The 16919-nt window shown below is 42.6% G+C and overlaps 1 protein-coding gene across 13 annotated transcripts in view; it reads left to right on the plus strand.

Moving 5' to 3' along the window:
• The window catches only part of ARMC9 (armadillo repeat containing 9), a 151103-nt gene that overhangs the window by 18761 nt on the left and 115423 nt on the right, over positions 1-16919 (plus strand). For all 13 annotated transcript variants that reach the window (XM_034655378.1, XM_034655383.1, XM_034655379.1 and 10 more), the window contains 3 exons: positions 4857-4949; positions 6639-6663; positions 14018-14175. In XM_034655378.1, the coding sequence (XP_034511269.1) occupies positions 4857-4949; positions 6639-6663; positions 14018-14175 (276 nt within the window). The remainder of the gene's footprint in view (positions 1-4856; positions 4950-6638; positions 6664-14017; positions 14176-16919) is intronic.

Genomic DNA, 16919 nt, shown 5'->3' on the forward strand with positions numbered 1-16919 from the left:
TTCTTTCTTTCTTTCTTTCTTCTTTCGTTCTTTCTTCTTTCGTTCTTTCGTTCTTTCTTTCTTTCTTTTTTTAAATATTTATTTACTTATTGGGGCGCCTGGGTGGCACAGCAGTTAAGCGTCTGCCTTCGGCTCAGGGCGTGATCCCGGCATTACGGGATCGAGCCCCACATCAGGCTCCTCCGCTATGAGCCTGCTTCTTCCTCTCCCACTCCCCCTGCTTGTGTTCCCTCTCTCGCTGGCTGTTTCTATCTCTGTCAAATAAATAATAAAATCTTTAAAGAAAAAAGATTTATTTACTTATTGAGAGAGAGAGAGAGCATGCGCATGCGTGTGGATAGGGGCAGGAGGAGAGGGAGAGAGAAAGAATCTCAAGCAAACTCCATGCTGAGCTCAGAGCCCAATGCAGGCTGGATCTCACAATCCTGAGATCAGGACCTGAGCCAAAAAGAAGAGTCAGATGCTCTGCCCACTGCGCCACCCAGGCTCCCCAGACAGCTATTTTCTTTTATGACATTAAAGGTGATGTTATCACCTCGCTCCCATTGTTGCTGTTGGAGGTCGGCCATCATTCTAATCGTTCTTCCCATGTAGGTGATCTGTCTTGTTCCTCTGACCTTTGAGGCTGTGTGATTTTACTGTGACGTGTCTAGGGATAGATTTCTATTTTTACTTGGGATTTGTTGGGCTTCCTGGATGTGACGTTTTGTGTCTTTCAACGATCTAGAAAATTCTCTTTTCTCTTCATATATTGCCTCGCCCCCATTCTCTTTATTACCTTTTTCTGGATATCTGATTAAATCTACATCTAACTACGTATCTGATTAAATCTGCGTTAGATTTGTTCCTTCTATCCTTTTTTTTTCATTTAAAAAATTTGTGACAAAATACACATAAAATAAAATTTACCATCTCAGCCGTTATGAAGTGTACAGTTCAGTAGAGTCAAGGATGTTCACAGTGTTGTGCCCTCCATGTCTCTTAACATCTTGTATTTTCCTTGTGATCTCTGTCAGGACTGTATTCTGGGTGATATATTCACACCTGTCTTCTAGTTCCCAAGTTCACCCATCAAACTGTCTAATCTGTTCTTTAATCTCTTCATTGAATTCATAATTTCAGTTACTAACTTTTGTTAATGGAAGTTCTTTTTGTATTTTAATTCAAATTTACTAGGTCATTTTTTATAGTCTCTTATTCTTTGCTCATATTTTCAAGCCTTTGTTTTTATTTCTTTACCATATTATACATTTGTGTTATATTCTTTATCTGTTAATTTTACCATCAGGAGCCTTTGTAGATTTGATCCTGCTATGTTTAATTTCTGCTGGTTCTCACTCATGGCGCCTTCTACCTTTTTTGAAAAAAAATTAGTTATTTTGAGTTTTGACAATGAGTTTATTTTACCTGGGACTTGTGGGAGTTTTTTGAGGCCTGAGTGGAGTTTGGTTCTTTCAGAGAAGCTCTGCATTTGCATCTCTCAGTCATCTAGGGCATTANCCCCCTTTATCTGTTAATTTTACCATCAGGAGCCTTTGTAGATTTGATCCTGCTATGTTTAATTTCTGCTGGTTCTCACTCATGGCGCCTTCTACCTTTTTTGAAAAAAAATTAGTTATTTTGAGTTTTGACAATGAGTTTATTTTACCTGGGACTTGTGGGAGTTTTTTGAGGCCTGAGTGGAGTTTGGTTCTTTCAGAGAAGCTCTGCATTTGCATCTCTCAGTCATCTAGGGCATTACCAGCCCAGGGTGTTTCAAATTAAATTTCTTTGCTCAAGCCTTTGGAAACCACATAGATAGTTTCAGTTTAGGCTGCAGTCTTTAATGAGATTAGTTTGGGTTATGAAGTTTCAAATGAGGTTTTTCCTCCCTTCTACCTAATGTCAAGGTCAAGATGGGTAGATTTCCTTGCTGTCGCCTTCTAGGCAGTGGATTGTTTTGTCCTTGACTTTTTCCTGATGGTATAGCTCTTTGGGATATTTTTTGTTTTTTGTTTTTTAAGAATTTTATTTATTTATTTTTGAGAGAGAGAGAGAGAGCACACACGAAAAGTGGGGAGGGGTAGAGGGAGAAGCGGACTCCCCACCTGAGCAGGGAGCCCAATGCAAGACCTGATCCCAGGACCCCGGAATCATGACCAGAGCCGAAAGCAGACACTTAACCGACTGAGCCACCCAGGTGCTCTGGGATCCCAGTTCTACTCTAGGGTCTCCTTTTAGATTGTTTACTGTGAGTGGATCCTGTTGTCTTCCGTCTTCTGTACCATGACCGCTCTTAGAACTCAGGTGTAAGATCTTCTAGACTCTGAGTTATATCCTTAGAGTGAAAACTGTCATTTTTGGCCTTTGTTTTTCCTTTCTTGCCACTCGGGGATGCATTTTAAAAGATGGTTTATTTATCCAGTTGTTTTCATTGCTTTTTCAGGTTATCTTTCCTGCTGAGGTGTCAGGAAAGGAAATTCCTCTGTAGAGATTGTAATGAGCTCTTTTCAGCAAATTGTCAGTGAGCATCTCATTGCAGAAATATTTAGGTGTTCCTCTAATTGATTACTTCCAGAAAAACTTTTGGGCGCTTAGGTGCCAGGGACCAAGGCAAGCTTAATTAGTGAAAATGGAAAGAAGTGGAAGGAATTCTGTGGGCTCTGCGAGGGAGAGAGGAGGCAGTGGATAGGCCAAAAGAGTCAAGCATGGAGCCCTCCCCTCCCCTCCACAGGAACACCCTGCTTTTATTCATTTCATATATTAGGGTTCTGAGCAAGATTTTCAGTGATCAGAAGAGTTTGCTCTGAAAGAAAGTCAGACGATCACTCGGCTAGTGTAAAGTCTACGTTCTGCAAGTGAAGAGGCTGTGATGTGAGGAGGGTGAGCAACCTCGTGCAGCGAGTACGGAGGAGCCAACCCAGTGTCCCCCATCCCGCGGGGGCGGGGCAATCAGGTGCCGAGCAGGCTTGGGAAATGTTCTTGTTCTCAGAGTTTAAAGCACAGAAAAAAAAGAGCAGTCAAGAAAAAAAAAAAAAAGGATTCATTGCCCAGAGAGGTGTTTTTTGTTTTTTTTAAAGATTTTATTTATTTATTTGACAGAGACAGCCAGCGAGAGAGGGAACACAGGCAGGGGGAGTGGGAGAGGAAGAAGCAGGCTCCCAGCGGAAGAGCCTGATGTGGGGCTCGATCCCAGAACGCTGGGATCACGCCCTGAGCTGAAGGCAGACGCTTAACGACTGCGCTACCCAGGCACCCCTGCCCAGAGAGGTTTTATCCCAATCTTATCCTTGTCATTAGCAGAGCGTCTGACGGTAAACAGTTAAATTGAAAATATATACTTGTTGGTTGTACAAAATAGTAATCAGCAACAGAGCAATCTAACTGGAAGTCTGCGTGTCCCAAACATTTTGTTTTGCTTGTTTTTTAAGATGTCTTCATTTACGTTGGCCAACATCGTAGTCCTCCCCTGCAATTCTTTTCTGTGTGGTTGAGCGCAGAGGCCTTGAGCGGTACCGTGCTGTGTTAGTCTCCCAGGGCTGCTGTAACAAAGGGCCACAGACCGGGTGGCTTCAGCAACAGAAACTTTCTGTCTCACAGTTCATGAGCCCAGAGGTCTGAAATCAAGGTGTTGGCAAGGCCGTGCTCCCTGCAAAGCCTCCAGAGAGGGATCCTTCCTTGCCTCTTCCGACTTCTGGTAGCCTCAGATGTCCCTTGGCTTGTGACAGCATAACTCCAATCCCCCATCTTTACAGGCCCATTTTCTCTTTTGTCTGTATCTAAATTTTTCTTCTTAGAAGGGCCCCAGTCCTGTTGCATTAAGGGCCCACCCTACTCCAGTCTGACCTCATCTTAACTAATTACATCTGCAGCAACCCTGTTCCAATGACCTCACATTCTGAGGAGGCTAGGACTTCAGCATATCTTTTTAGAGGACGCAATTCAACCCATAATACATACATTGTAACTAAAGCTATCATGCCATGTCAGGGAATTACACAATTTTTAAAAAATATAAGACACTATTTTTTCAAAAAGCCAGATGGTGCCCTGGGTAGAAAGGGTGGGGTGGGGGCATGGATAAGGACACAGAGTGGGGAGGGGAAGCAGGGAAGGATGGAGGTATGAGGGGGTGGGGCAGGGCCTAAAAGGTAAGTGGGGGTAGGAATTTGTAGAGATCTTGCTTCTTTTTTGTGGAAATTCTTGGTATGGGTGGTAGATATTTTTATATAAAGACTATAAGGAAAATTGTCCTGAGAAAGATAATTGCTTGTCACACTTTTTCTTTCACTACTTAAGTCATTATTTTTTCCTTCTCAATGAGCATTATTTGAAATAAGTAATTTATTATTAAGGGACAAATCAAACTAAAAATATATAATAATTCTTGACATGATGGGCTATTTGAAGCAGATAACAGCTTCTTTTTTTTTTTTTTCTTATCTAGATGAGGTTTATGGAAATAAGTCTTTCTCTTTGGGAAACTTTCAGGAACTGAGTGATAAATGTGTGTGGCCGCCAGCACCCTGTGTGCTTCAACAATGCTGAATTCTGTTTGGCATTCCAACCAAATAAGCTTCTTTGTCACGCTTGTGTCTAAAACACATGAAATATTCAAATCCTGTACCGGGTTCTTTTTCCTGGTTTATGAAAGAAATCCATTCTTTCCTCCTGTTGTGGGTATTTGATCTTTCATAAACGAATTGGTCCAATGTCCAAAAACCTATTTTTCACAGCATCACACCACAGGCAAGGCGTCTTGCTTTTGATTTCAGTAACTCTTGGATGGGCTTATTTAAACCAAAGGCCACAATTCGACAGGGCTGTTGGCATTTAATGATCTAGGGCTTTTATTATTATTCTTTTTTTAATTTCAGGATTCTTGGACTCCAGAATTAAAGTTGAAGTTGGAAAAGTTTCTGGCCTTAATTTTTAAAGCCAGTAACACGCCAAAGCTTTTAACCTTATACGTATCCTTTCGAAACAGATGGAGACCACCTGTGGTGCTGGAGTGGCACCTGGCTTAGGCTGCCTCCTAGATGGGGTAACTGTGTGTGTTGCTTTCACATCTGCGAGGTGAATGAAGCGTTCATGGGAGAGTGTGTCGAGGCCCATGAAGAGAATTCCAGGTAGAGGGAACAGCTCATGCAAAAGGACTGAGACAGTATCTTTGGGAATTCGGTATTGCTGGAACAGAGGAACAGAGAGCAAGTCAGAGACTAGGCAGGGCCAGGGCACGAAGGTTTGTGTGAGGTCTTGTAAGTCAAGAGGAGCCCTTGAAGCATTTTAAGTAGGAGAATACCATGCTCACATTTACATTCTAAAAAATCACTCCTTTTTATTCCTGATTATAAAATTGATCATATTCCTCATAGAAAATTTGGAAAGCATAGAAATGCATTTGTATGCATAAATACACCCGAAAGTATGTAATGTTTAAATGAACCTAGATACCTGTACGTGTGTGTATTTTTAAATATTTTTATCAAATGAAGAGAGCATTTCCGCATATCATTAAATACTCTTCAAAAACAGGTTGTTTCCTCAAAAGTTTAAACGTAGAGTTAATATGTGACCCAGCAGTTCCTCTCCTAGCTATATACCCAAGGGAACCGAAAACGTATTTCCACATGACAACTTCTACACGAATGTTCATAGCAGCATTATTCAAAACAGCCAAAAAGCAAAAACAACCCAAATGTCCATCAAGGGATGAATGGATGGGTAAGGTGCAACATACCCATATAATGGAATATTACTTGGTCATGTAAAGGGATGAAGTCCTGACACGTGCTACGATGTGGATGAACTTTGAAAACATCATGCTGAGTGAAAGAAGCCAGACATGACAGGATTTCCATTATATGATTCCATTTGTATGGAAGGTCCAGAAGGGTCAAATCAGTAGAGACAGTAGGTTAGTGGCTCCCTAGGAACAGGGAGGGTAGGGAAAATGGGGATGACTCCTAATGGGTACAGGATTTCTTTTTTGGAGTGATAAGAATGTTCTAGAATTGATTGTAGTGATGGTTGCTCAACTCTATGAATATACTGAAATCCAATGAAATATACACTTGAAATGAATGAGTTATATGTGAATTATATCTCAGTAAAGCTGTTACCAAAATTAAGAAAACCCAAAGCAAACCAGTTAAGTACTTCGCCTAAGTCATGTGGCCCTCTGTGTCGGAGTTGAGATTTAAACGCAGGCAGTCTGGCTCCAGAGTCTGTGATCTTAGCCACTGTGTTCTGCTGTTGTCATCCCAATATCAATTTCCTTAGGGTATAGCTTTAAAATTGAAGTGACAGAGTTGAAGGGTATGAGTTCAGTTTGCATTGTTAGCAGAATGTTTGGTACCAGTGGGAAAGGTCTTTGGAAGGGGGCAAGGAGGCTGCTTCGGGGGCTGTTGAAACAGCGTGACTTGCACGCACGCAGCAGTAATTGAGCCGGAGAGAACAGGATTCACTTGAGGGTGAGTACTGAGAAGTCAGTAGCTGTCTCAGCTCCTTATAGCTACATTAAGAAGCAGCCTTTACTGTCCTGAGAATTCTCTCTTGCATCTTGCTAAGGCTCTTTCTCAGATTGGCCACACAATGTGAGAGACCCTGAGGACTTTATCCTCAATGCCTATTTTCCTCAACTTTCTTTCTCATCCCAGAAGGAGAACGGACAAAGTAACAAAGGTAATCATCTGGATTAACATTTTTTATTTTTTAATTTTTATTTTTTTAAAGATTTATTTATTTTAGAGGGGAAAGAGAGAGAGCGTGCAAGCAAGCAGGTGGGAGGGGCAGAAGGAGAGGGAGAGAGAATCCCAAGCAGATTCCAAGCTAAGCACAGAGCCCAGTGCGGGGCTCGATCTCATGACACTAAGATCAGGACCTGAGCTGAAACCAAGAGTCAGTCATTTAACCAACTGAGCCACCCAGGCACCCCTAAGATTAACATTTTTTAAAGAACAATTTTGCCAAGTCAAAAGCTTTGATTCACTTTTGAGTAGTGAGATAGGCACAGAGATGGAGAAAGTTCATGCACCTCGTGAACAAGGGCTTTAAAAGTCTAAATATTTTTTTTTAATTAAAAAAAGGGTAAATATTTATGAAGTGCTTTGCAGTTGAGTTTATCTGTGGCTCCTTGAGGCTCCCTCTGCAGGAGGGCTGGCGGATCAGGTAACCCAGATGTGGAGAGATGAAGGGAATCCAGGCCCTGTCCCAAAGGGACGTAACAGCAGCAGCACAGCCAGAAGACAGTGCAGCCCAGGGCGGGGGGATCATTTTAGTATCTTTCACTTTTACCTTGAACTAGTCTGGGGGGGGGGGTCTTATTTCCGTAGCTATATGGAGCACCCATTTTAGAAGCATTTCCATTTTTTGCATCCCAAGTGGGAATTCCAACATTAAGTTTTTAGAATAAAATGATGGTTTTCCATTATTAGCCATTTTTTACCAAAACTGTTCATTTTTCAGTAGGGTGAGAGAAACTTTAGTTAATATGAAGTCAGTGACCAGTCAACTCTCGATACAAGGGTTTATAAAAAAAAAAAAAAAAGAAGAACAACAACAACAAAACAAATGAAATCAGTGGCCACAATTGTGGCTTTTTGCCTGAGTTTTGGCTTCGATGCTCCATTAGGAAACCGCTAAAATGTTGGAAAGGGTGTATGAAGTGTTCCACGCCTGCGGTGAGTTCTGGTGGCATAATCCTCAGTCCCCAGCAGGTGGAGTTTTACCACGTGAAATCTCACATTTGCCCTTCCCGAGGCAGGGTAATGTTAGAGACCAACTCAGAACTTCCTGCCCTTGTTTCTCCATGTTGTTTCTATTTTTGTTTTTGTTTTAGAGGGTTAAAGTTTTGTAAAGAAAGGAAGCATTAGTAAATTATTTAGCTCTTTGCTTTCCAGGGAATGGACAGACGAGCTTTAGACACCCAAGGAGGGAGGTAGTCGCTTCAGATGCGGGAGGTCTGAATGGCTGTTTCCGCCATGCGCAGCCTTGCATCTGCGCAGCCCGGCACTTCTGCGCGTGTGAATGGCTCTGACCTACCCCCACCTTAGCTCAGAGGCACAGGCCCCACCCATCCTTCACGGAGGAGCATGGGTCTGTGCCAGAACACAGAAGAGCTGGACCGCAGATGTGGCCTTATGGGGTCAATACGGGTTGCTCCAAGGGTCACCAGGCTGTAGCCTTGGAGCTCACGGAGGCTGCTGTGCCCCCAGTGTAGTTATGTCCCAGGATGAGTCCGATCTGGTTTCTTCAGCTCCTCAGGTGTTCTCCCTGAGTTAGTACAGTTCCCCGGCCTTGGCTGGGGTGGGTCCCGCGCCAGTTTTCTCATATTAAGAACAGTGGGAATTCTTTTTTTTTAAACGACTTATTTATCCATTTTTAGAGAGATACAGAGAGAGAGCATGAGCGGGGGGGGAGGGGCAGAGGGAGAGGGACTGAGGATTTTGCCACCAGAACTTACCAAAGGTGTGAAACACATCATATACCCTTTCCAGTTCTCGACCAGACCCTGCGGTGAGCACAGAACCCAACATGGGGCTCAGTCCCAGGACCTGAGCTGAAACCAAGAGTCGACGCTTAACCGACTGAGCCACCCAGGTGTCCCTAGAACAGTGGGAATTCAGAAATTGCTCTGGGCATTTGGGTCCTGCCTTACAACTCCTGGAAATGCGCCTTTGCCCCACTATTTCTATTTCTGTTCCAATGTAGTGCACCATCTCAGGCTTGGTGGCATAAAACAACAATGTCCATTTATATTCTTGTCATCTCGCACGGTCTGGGAATCGTGTGCTCAGGCAGCTCTCCCTCGGTGGCTTGTGGATGCAGAGGGAGCCTGGCAGAGCCATCTTCAAGGCTTCCTCACCCACCCGCATAAGTCTGGTGGCCGGTGCAGAGGCCCTAGACTGGGACACCTCTGTTGCCTGGGCTTCCTCGCGGCGTGGTGGCTGGGTTCCAAGGGTGAATGTCCCCAGACAGAGCCAGTGGAAGCTATGTCACCTTTTCTAAACCAGCTTCTCAAATAACTCAGTGTCATTTCTGCCACATTCTCTTCATTAGCAACAATTCCTAAGGCCAACCTACATTCAAAGGAAGGAGAATGACATTCCACCTCTTGATAGGAAGGAGTGTCAAAGACAGGGCAGTCATTTTAAAACTACTACCCCACCTGCATCCTTTGAGTTTCAGAAAATCGCCTTAGTTCTTGACTGAATCTGCTTGGTCCCTGTTCAGATTCGGTCTTTGAACTCCTAGGTACTGATGGAGGGAAAGTGGTGGGAAACCTCCCTGATTGCTGAGTCTCAGCCAGCCCTTGTTACCCCAACATACCCAGCGGCTTTGGAGGCTAGCTCTCTGCCAGGAAGCAGTCATGTCTCTGAGAAGTGACTCAATTTTACAGATTAAATAAATCTGGGGGGGGGTGCAAAATCTGGGAGGGGGAGAGCCTGTGTTTTTCTACAGATCTTTCCTTTGGATTTCAGCAAGGAGACCAGGGTGTTTGAGCCTTCTTTAGGTTTGATTTTAATTGAGTTTTCTGAGGAAGCCAAGCAGAATGTCTGTGGAATTGAGACTGGCAGGCCCAGCGTGTGTCTGTGGCTGAATAAGCCCTGCAATGCAGTATTGCCATGGAGACCAGAGATTAGTGCCGCAGGGCACTGGTACCGGGGGCTCGGGCCGGCCCAGTGTCATGACAGCCGGTTGTCTGCACTTTGTCCCCTCCTCCCACACTTAGGGCTGCAGTGATCACAAAGCCCAGACTGCCCCTGATTTAATTTAACTCTAGACTTAGGTGTTGTTTTTTACATTGAAAGGTTGGCAAGTCATTATTCTGTGTGTCTTGATAGGAAGGTTTCATGGATCAGCTGAGATTTCCATAAGCTTTTGAAAAAGGCAAGAAAAGTGCTTGGAGTGGAAAATTCTCTCAAAAGGAATTGTATTTTATTTTATTTTTTTTTAAAGATTTTATTTATTTATTCGACAGAGATAGAGACAGCCAGCGAGAGAGGGAACACAAGCAGGGGGAGTGGGAGAGGAAGAAGCAGGCTCATAGCGGAGGAGCCTGATGTGGGTCTCGATCCCATAACGCCGGGATCACACCCTGAGTCGAAGGCAGACGCTTAACTGCTGTGCCACCCAGGCGCCCCAGGAATTGTATTTTAAAATGGAGTTTAGAAGAAAAATTCAGGTTGGAAATACAGCATATTGTGTTACTATTTTACCTAGCCATCTAAAAAAAGGTGTAGAAATAGTATCTTTTGGCATTTTCGGCATTAATTGATTTGACCCCTTCAGAAAATGAGCAACTGATCATTTTTCTAGAGTGTAGAGCCCTAAATGGTATTTTTAAAATGATTACCTATATTCATAGTTATACATCATAACTTTCTTCTTCCAGTACTTGTAGATTAGCACAATAGCCAAGAACCAATTAATATCTGAATATAAAGAAGACAGAGTATATCATATTATAAAGTTAGAGTGATTGATTTCAGATTTTTAGATGTTGGAAAAATAGTTCCATATTTTAAAACATATCATTTTGTTTTGAGCAGCAGAGGGATTTCTAAAATTAAATCTCATCTACTCTTTAAAAAAAAAGCAATGTGGGGCACCTGGGTAGCACAGCGGTTGGGCGTCTGCCTTCAGCTCAGGGCGTGATCCCGGCATTCTGGGATCGAGCCCCACATCAGGCTCCTCTGCTGTGAGCCTGCTTTCCTCTCCCACTCCCCCTGCTGTGTTCCCTCTCTCGCTGGCTGTCTCTATCTCTGTCGAATAAATAAATAAAATCTTAAAAAAAAAAAAAAGCAATGTACCTAAAGTGGAAATGTTAGGAGAAAGCTTGAGGTTTGGCCACGGGGAGGTCTTCATCACTTTTGTTACTGTTGCAATGCATGCTGGAATGGTCGGGAAACTTTTTGTGACCTTAACCCACATTCTTTTAGTTGTATATATCTCTTTGTTTAAAACTTGGGATGTAGGTCTTTTGATTTTGGTACAAATTATGTCAGTAGTTTTGAAATATGAAGAGTCTCAGTAAATGTCACTGGTGTGACTAAGACAGTTTCATTAATATAACATGGGATTTGTAATAAGACCTCTCCACTAACAGTTGAGTTCTTGGACGGCAAGGGATCTTGGCTCAGTTGTTCTTGTCTCATAAAATTTTTGAGACGGAAAAAAGAGTCAAAGTTCTTTTTACTCCTCAGAAATAAAGTTGAGATCTTGGGAGATGTGACCCCAATCGCTTCCAGGAATGGTCAGGTCCTGTTTGTAGCCAGCTAAGGTGATGTCTCTTACAGTAGGCTGTTCTGCTAAATGGTGTATTTGAACTGGTCACAGATGTTTCATCCCAACTGCCCACTTCCTGTGGCTGCTGGCAGTTAGGTCTCTCTTCCCTCAGGTGTACCATACTTTGAAATTGTCATAAATTCCAATTCTGGGTTCCTGAGGCAGAAGTGCCACAGGTAGTCCCTCATATTTAGTTAATTGCACAGTGAGTTTCTAAGGGGATTGGTCCTTTGCTCGGTCCCCTTTCAAGAGGGACTACTTTTTGGGGCGCCTGGGTGGCAAAGCGGTTAAGCGTCTGCCTTCGGCTCAGGGCGTGATCCCGGTGTTATGGGATCGAGCCCCACATCAGGCTCCTCCGCTAGGAGCCTGCTTCTTCCTCTCCCACTCCCCCTGCTTGTGTTCCCTCTCTCGCTGGCTGTCTCTATCTCTGTCAAATAAAGAAATAAAATCTTTAAAAAAAAAAAAAAGAGGGACTACTTTTTTTATATTGATGATTTGTGTTGACTGTTACATTGATGATTTATGAGGTCATTTGCCCCATTAATGGGTTTTGGTACTTCATTCATCATCTGCCACTTGGTACACGTTGAGAAAGTTCGTACAGATGCTCTCTAATAGTCATTACGATGAAATGCAATTTTGAACCATCCTGTCGAATTTTCATCATCAGAAGTTCTAGTTTATGTAATTGAGAATTTTGTACATATAAAAAGCCTTAATAATATTTAGCATAGGAAGATGATAGTGACTCCTTCCCTAATAATATTTAAGTAAAAACTTGGTAAATGGTTTCCAAAGATGTTCTCCAAAGATTCAATACTGGATGTAAGTTCATGCCAGAAGAGTTTTTGAAGTTCTCTTTCAGTACTGAGATTAGAAGGGTGCTAAACAATAATAATATGGGTTCATTATTATGTGATTTTGGGGTTTTAATAGTTAAGATATTTAACTTCTACACATAATCATGAAACAAAGTTTTTGAAATACAGTTTGTGCACGATCTTCTTGGCTGTTTAGAACACTAAGAGGAATGGATGAGTTAGGACAGCCGTTCTCGAACTTGCGGTGTGTGTCAGAGCCATCTGGGGACTTTGTTGACACTATAGATTCTCAGCCCTCAGCCCACACCCACAAAATCAGAGTCTCTGGAAGTGAGGCTTGATCGTCTTTATTTTTGGATGCTTCTAATGTATTTCAGACTTTGTGTCTTGCTGTTTTACAGTGTAACCTCTGTTTTTTTCAAGTTCTCTTCTTGCATAGAAATACATTCAGAAAATCTTTGGCCCTTCCCATTGAGGAACTAGTAGTAAGAGCTGCCACTTATTGACTACTTCCTACAGGCCATCGGTGAGCTAGGCACTTGGATGTATCTGTTCATTTAATCCTCACAATGACTTGGTTTTGTATGTGTCCTTTTTTTAAAATGGTAGTTGATATACAGTGTTACATTAGTTTCAGGTGTACAACACTCAGTGCTCACCTGGGTAAGTGTGATCCCCATCTGTCACCATGCAGTGTTATTACAATATTATCGACTGTATACTGTGTGCTGTACAATCTCACAGTAACTCTTCAAGGGCATTATCATCATCCCCATTTCATAGGTTAAGACATGAGAATCTGGGTCGCCTGGGTGGCTCAGTTGGTTGATTTCAGCTCAGGTCATGGTCTCAAGGTCATGAGATGGAGCCCCCTGTTGGGCTCCGTGTTGGGCGTGGAGCCTGCTTAGGATTCTCTTTCTCCCTCTGCCCCGCCTCCTCCTTGCACACACACATGTGTGCGCATCTTCTCTCTCTCTAAAAAATAAAATAGAAAAAAATGAGTATTAGAGAAGTGAAGTGTCTTGCCCAAGATATCCAGCAAGAAAATGGTAGAGTAGGGGCTTGAGCCCGGGTCTTTATTATTTTAAAATCTCTCCCTGTATAGATGAAATGTGTTCTAAAACGATGACTTTAAGTATTACACAGTACCTGGATTGGGACATGAGGGAGTTAACTTGGGTCTGGGGGCAGCGTCATTTCCTTCTATCCAAACTTAGCCTTCTGGAAGGGGGGAAAGTAGGATAGGGCAAAATTGACATTGATGAAGATTTGCTATTCCAGCTGTGTCCTGGGTGGCTTGGCCATCAAGTGCTGCCCCCAGTGGGGAGTCCAAGACGAGAGCCCTAGCACCTTCCAAGGCTGCCTGCTCTAAGGCCCAGTGGGGTGGTTTGTGCTTTATCAAGCTGGCAGAGTGAGCACCCGGAACCTTACCTAATTCTGGATTCTAGCTTTCTCAGCATTAGTCAAGCAGCCTAACCTTTACTTAAAATGAAGAACTGTCCTGCAGACACTTATTGTCCCCCAGACAGCCTCACGGGGCAAGAACAGAGAAAGACGCAGGTTTGGCTCATGCAGTGCTTGAGCTGATTGTGGAAGCACTGAGTTTGTTTCTTGTACGTAGAGAAAACAACTAAAAGAAATTGCATGGAGCTCAGTCAAGGGAATAGATTGTGTGAGGAAAACCAGTGATGGGTTCAGTTGAACTACCAGAGACAAGAAATTGAAAATCAGTGGTTACAAAAGCACTTAATAATTAAACGTGTTGAGAAATAGCAGCAAAGTGTGAAACACAAGTAATGTCAAGTTCGTTGTGATAGCAAAATATTCTGAAAGTAGGCATGATACTCCCTTGAGAAGAATATGATTATTTTTTTTTTTTAGTTTGTGGGGTTTTCTTGCTGTTGTTTTAATATATATTGTCTTCCCAGAAACGTCGCAGCAGCTCCACCAGCAGCTGGTGGAAGCCGAGCGAAGGTCAATGACATACCTGAAGCGGTACAATAAGATCCAGGCGGACTACCACAATCTCATCGGGGTCACAGCAGAGCTGGTGGATTCTCTGGAGGCCACGGTCAGTGGCAAGATGGTAAGAAAGATCCCCGGTTGCTCGTGTGTCTGTCTGGAGCTAAAGAAGTGTCAAGAGCATCGGCCGTGTTGATGTTGGGATTCCTGGCCACTCCCAGCGTGTGACACCTGCCCCTGTGCCTCACAAAGCCAAGTACAGGAAGGAGCCCACGCTGACATTCCACACCAGTTACTGTGCTGCTTGCAGTATTTTATCCATTTTTCCTGACACACTGTCGACCACATCTTTATTCGTCTACCTTATTCTTAACATTAGCAAAGAACAAATTGTCTGGCAACGGAAAAAATAATATGGAGTGGCATAAAAATGGGGGAAATATGCTGCTGATGTGAAGGAAGGTAACAGATTTTCACATATTGATTTTATATCCAGCTACCCTTCTGAGCTCTGTTAATCTGGTAGATTCTTTTGATTGATTCTCCTGTATTCTAGGTTGACAGTCATATCATCTTCAAATAATGATATTTTTGTTTTGTTTTGTTTCATTATTTATAATGATTTTTCTTTTTTCTTAGCATACTGGTCAAGACTGTGGAATATTGTCAAATAATGTGCTTATGGGCCTCCTTGTCTTATTCCTGACTTTAATGGGAAGGACTTTAGTGTTTCACTTACTAAAAAATTAGAAAGTATAATAAAATTTCTTTGTGGAAATATACATTTGCTTTAAAAATGGAATAATTGTACGTTCACATGCAATTTTAAGAAATAGTACAAAGAGAGTCTTGGCACACTGCCCAGTTTCCTCCAGTAGTAACATTTTGCATAGCTATAGTACAATACAACAACCAGATCCAGTTTATTGATCTTATTCTGATTTCCCAGTTTCGTACTCATGTGCATGTATTAGTTCTGTAAAGCTCTGCCCCGGAGGCAGATGCTTAACAACTGAGCCACCCAGGCGGTCCTGATCTGACTTCTTAAGCCAGGAATGCATTGTGTTTTTTACTCTAGTAGCTTTTTAATAAGTTTTAGTAGCCTGTCCTGAAAACCTCTTTGCTCCTGGAAAAACCTAGCCCACAAACTGCTGGAAATGGCTTGGTGCGGCCAGAGCGGCAGGAGCTGGGGAGGCGGCCACAGGCTGGCAGATGATGTGGGGAAGACGGATCAGCAAAGATCTTGGGGAGACCTGTAGACCATACTTAGGAATTTTGCTTTGTCCTGTAGTGAGTGAGGAGCTTTTGAAATGTATACCTTAAAAATTGGACTTTTCAAATTAGCTTTTTTCTAGTTTTAAAAATAGCATGTGTTGACTTCTCTTTAGAACAGAAAGGTATCAGGAAGAAACCAAACGTGGCTTCTGTGACCTCTGGTACCAAATACAGGCACACAGTTAGAAGGTTCAAACAATACAGAAATAAATAAAAAGAAAAGCATATGCCTTCCTCTGCCCAAAGAGCCAGAGTCGATGTGGCATCAGGTGTGACACATTGACCAGGGATGGGCACGTGAGCCCCTGCTGCCACCACATGGGGAGGGAGGGGACATGACAGTAGGGCCCAGGACCAGGCTTTTAACTGGCTTGTTTTTAATGTAAAAAAGTATACATGTTTGTGGTAACAAATTGGAACAAGTCTGAGTAGTCTATACTAAGTTTCTTGGTGTCCCTTCTTTACTGGTATTTGCGATGAACATTTTCCTGTGTGTTATTTCCAAATATTTCTATGCATATGCGTGTGTGTGCATGCGGCCTACACATACTTGGGATCCTATGACCCATTATTTTTCTGTAACTTGCTCTTTTACTTTCAGTATATCTTGGAGATCTTTCCACATGACCACACTACCCTCATTCTTTCCTAGGCTTGCGCATTATGCCGTTGTAAGGGTGAACCATAATTCATCAGCTCTCTGAGGGTGAACGTTTAGATTTTTTGTTTGCTAGAACAAAAAAAGTTGCAGTGCACATTCTTGTATGTGCTGTGTACCTTCGAAAACAGGTAAGGTAAGATCCTAAGAGTGGAACTGTTAGGTCAAAGGTTATGGGCATTAACATTTTTTTTTAAAGATTTTATTTATTTATTTGACAGAGATAGAGACAGCCAGCGAGAGAGGGAACACAAACAGGGGGAGTGGGAGAGGAAGAAGCAGGCTCATAGCGGAAGAACCTGATGTGGGGCTCGATCCCATAGCGCCAGGATCACGCCCTGAGCCGAAGGCAGACGCTTAACTGCTATGCCACCCAGGCACCCCTACGGGGATTAACATTTTGATAGATGTTGCCAAATTATTTCTCCTGAGATTTCAGAGATGTCTACCAAACCCTCCCGGGAGTTTATCTGTATCAGAATTTATTTCTCCCCACACTTGCCAACACTAGACACTATTATACTTTGATTATACTTTGAATTCTTTCCCGGTTTGGTAAGTAAAACTTGATGTTCTGAATGTTTCAATTTACATTTCTTTAATTATGTATGAGGCTGAATATATTTGTTGGCCATTTTTACTTTGCTTTTTAGTCTACTGATTATTTGTGTCCTTTCCTCATTCACCTGTTTTAAGCAAGAAAGTGACAACAATCAAATTTACTTGTTAAAGAAATGGTTCTGGTAGCTGTTTCAGAAGTCAAAGGAGGAAACAGTTTCAGGAGTAAGGGGTTGATGCAAAGTCTCAGAGGCCACAGAAAACTTTAAAAGACTAGAACTGAAAAGTGTCCAGTGATTTTGATGTTTAGAAGGTCAGTGGTGGTGGCCTTTGCCACTTGAGTCTCCATGCAGTGATGCAGCTGGAAGCCTAATTGT

This window comes from Ailuropoda melanoleuca, chromosome 2, assembly GCF_002007445.2.
Source record: "Ailuropoda melanoleuca isolate Jingjing chromosome 2, ASM200744v2, whole genome shotgun sequence".
Classification (NCBI taxonomy): domain Eukaryota; kingdom Metazoa; phylum Chordata; class Mammalia; order Carnivora; family Ursidae; genus Ailuropoda; species Ailuropoda melanoleuca.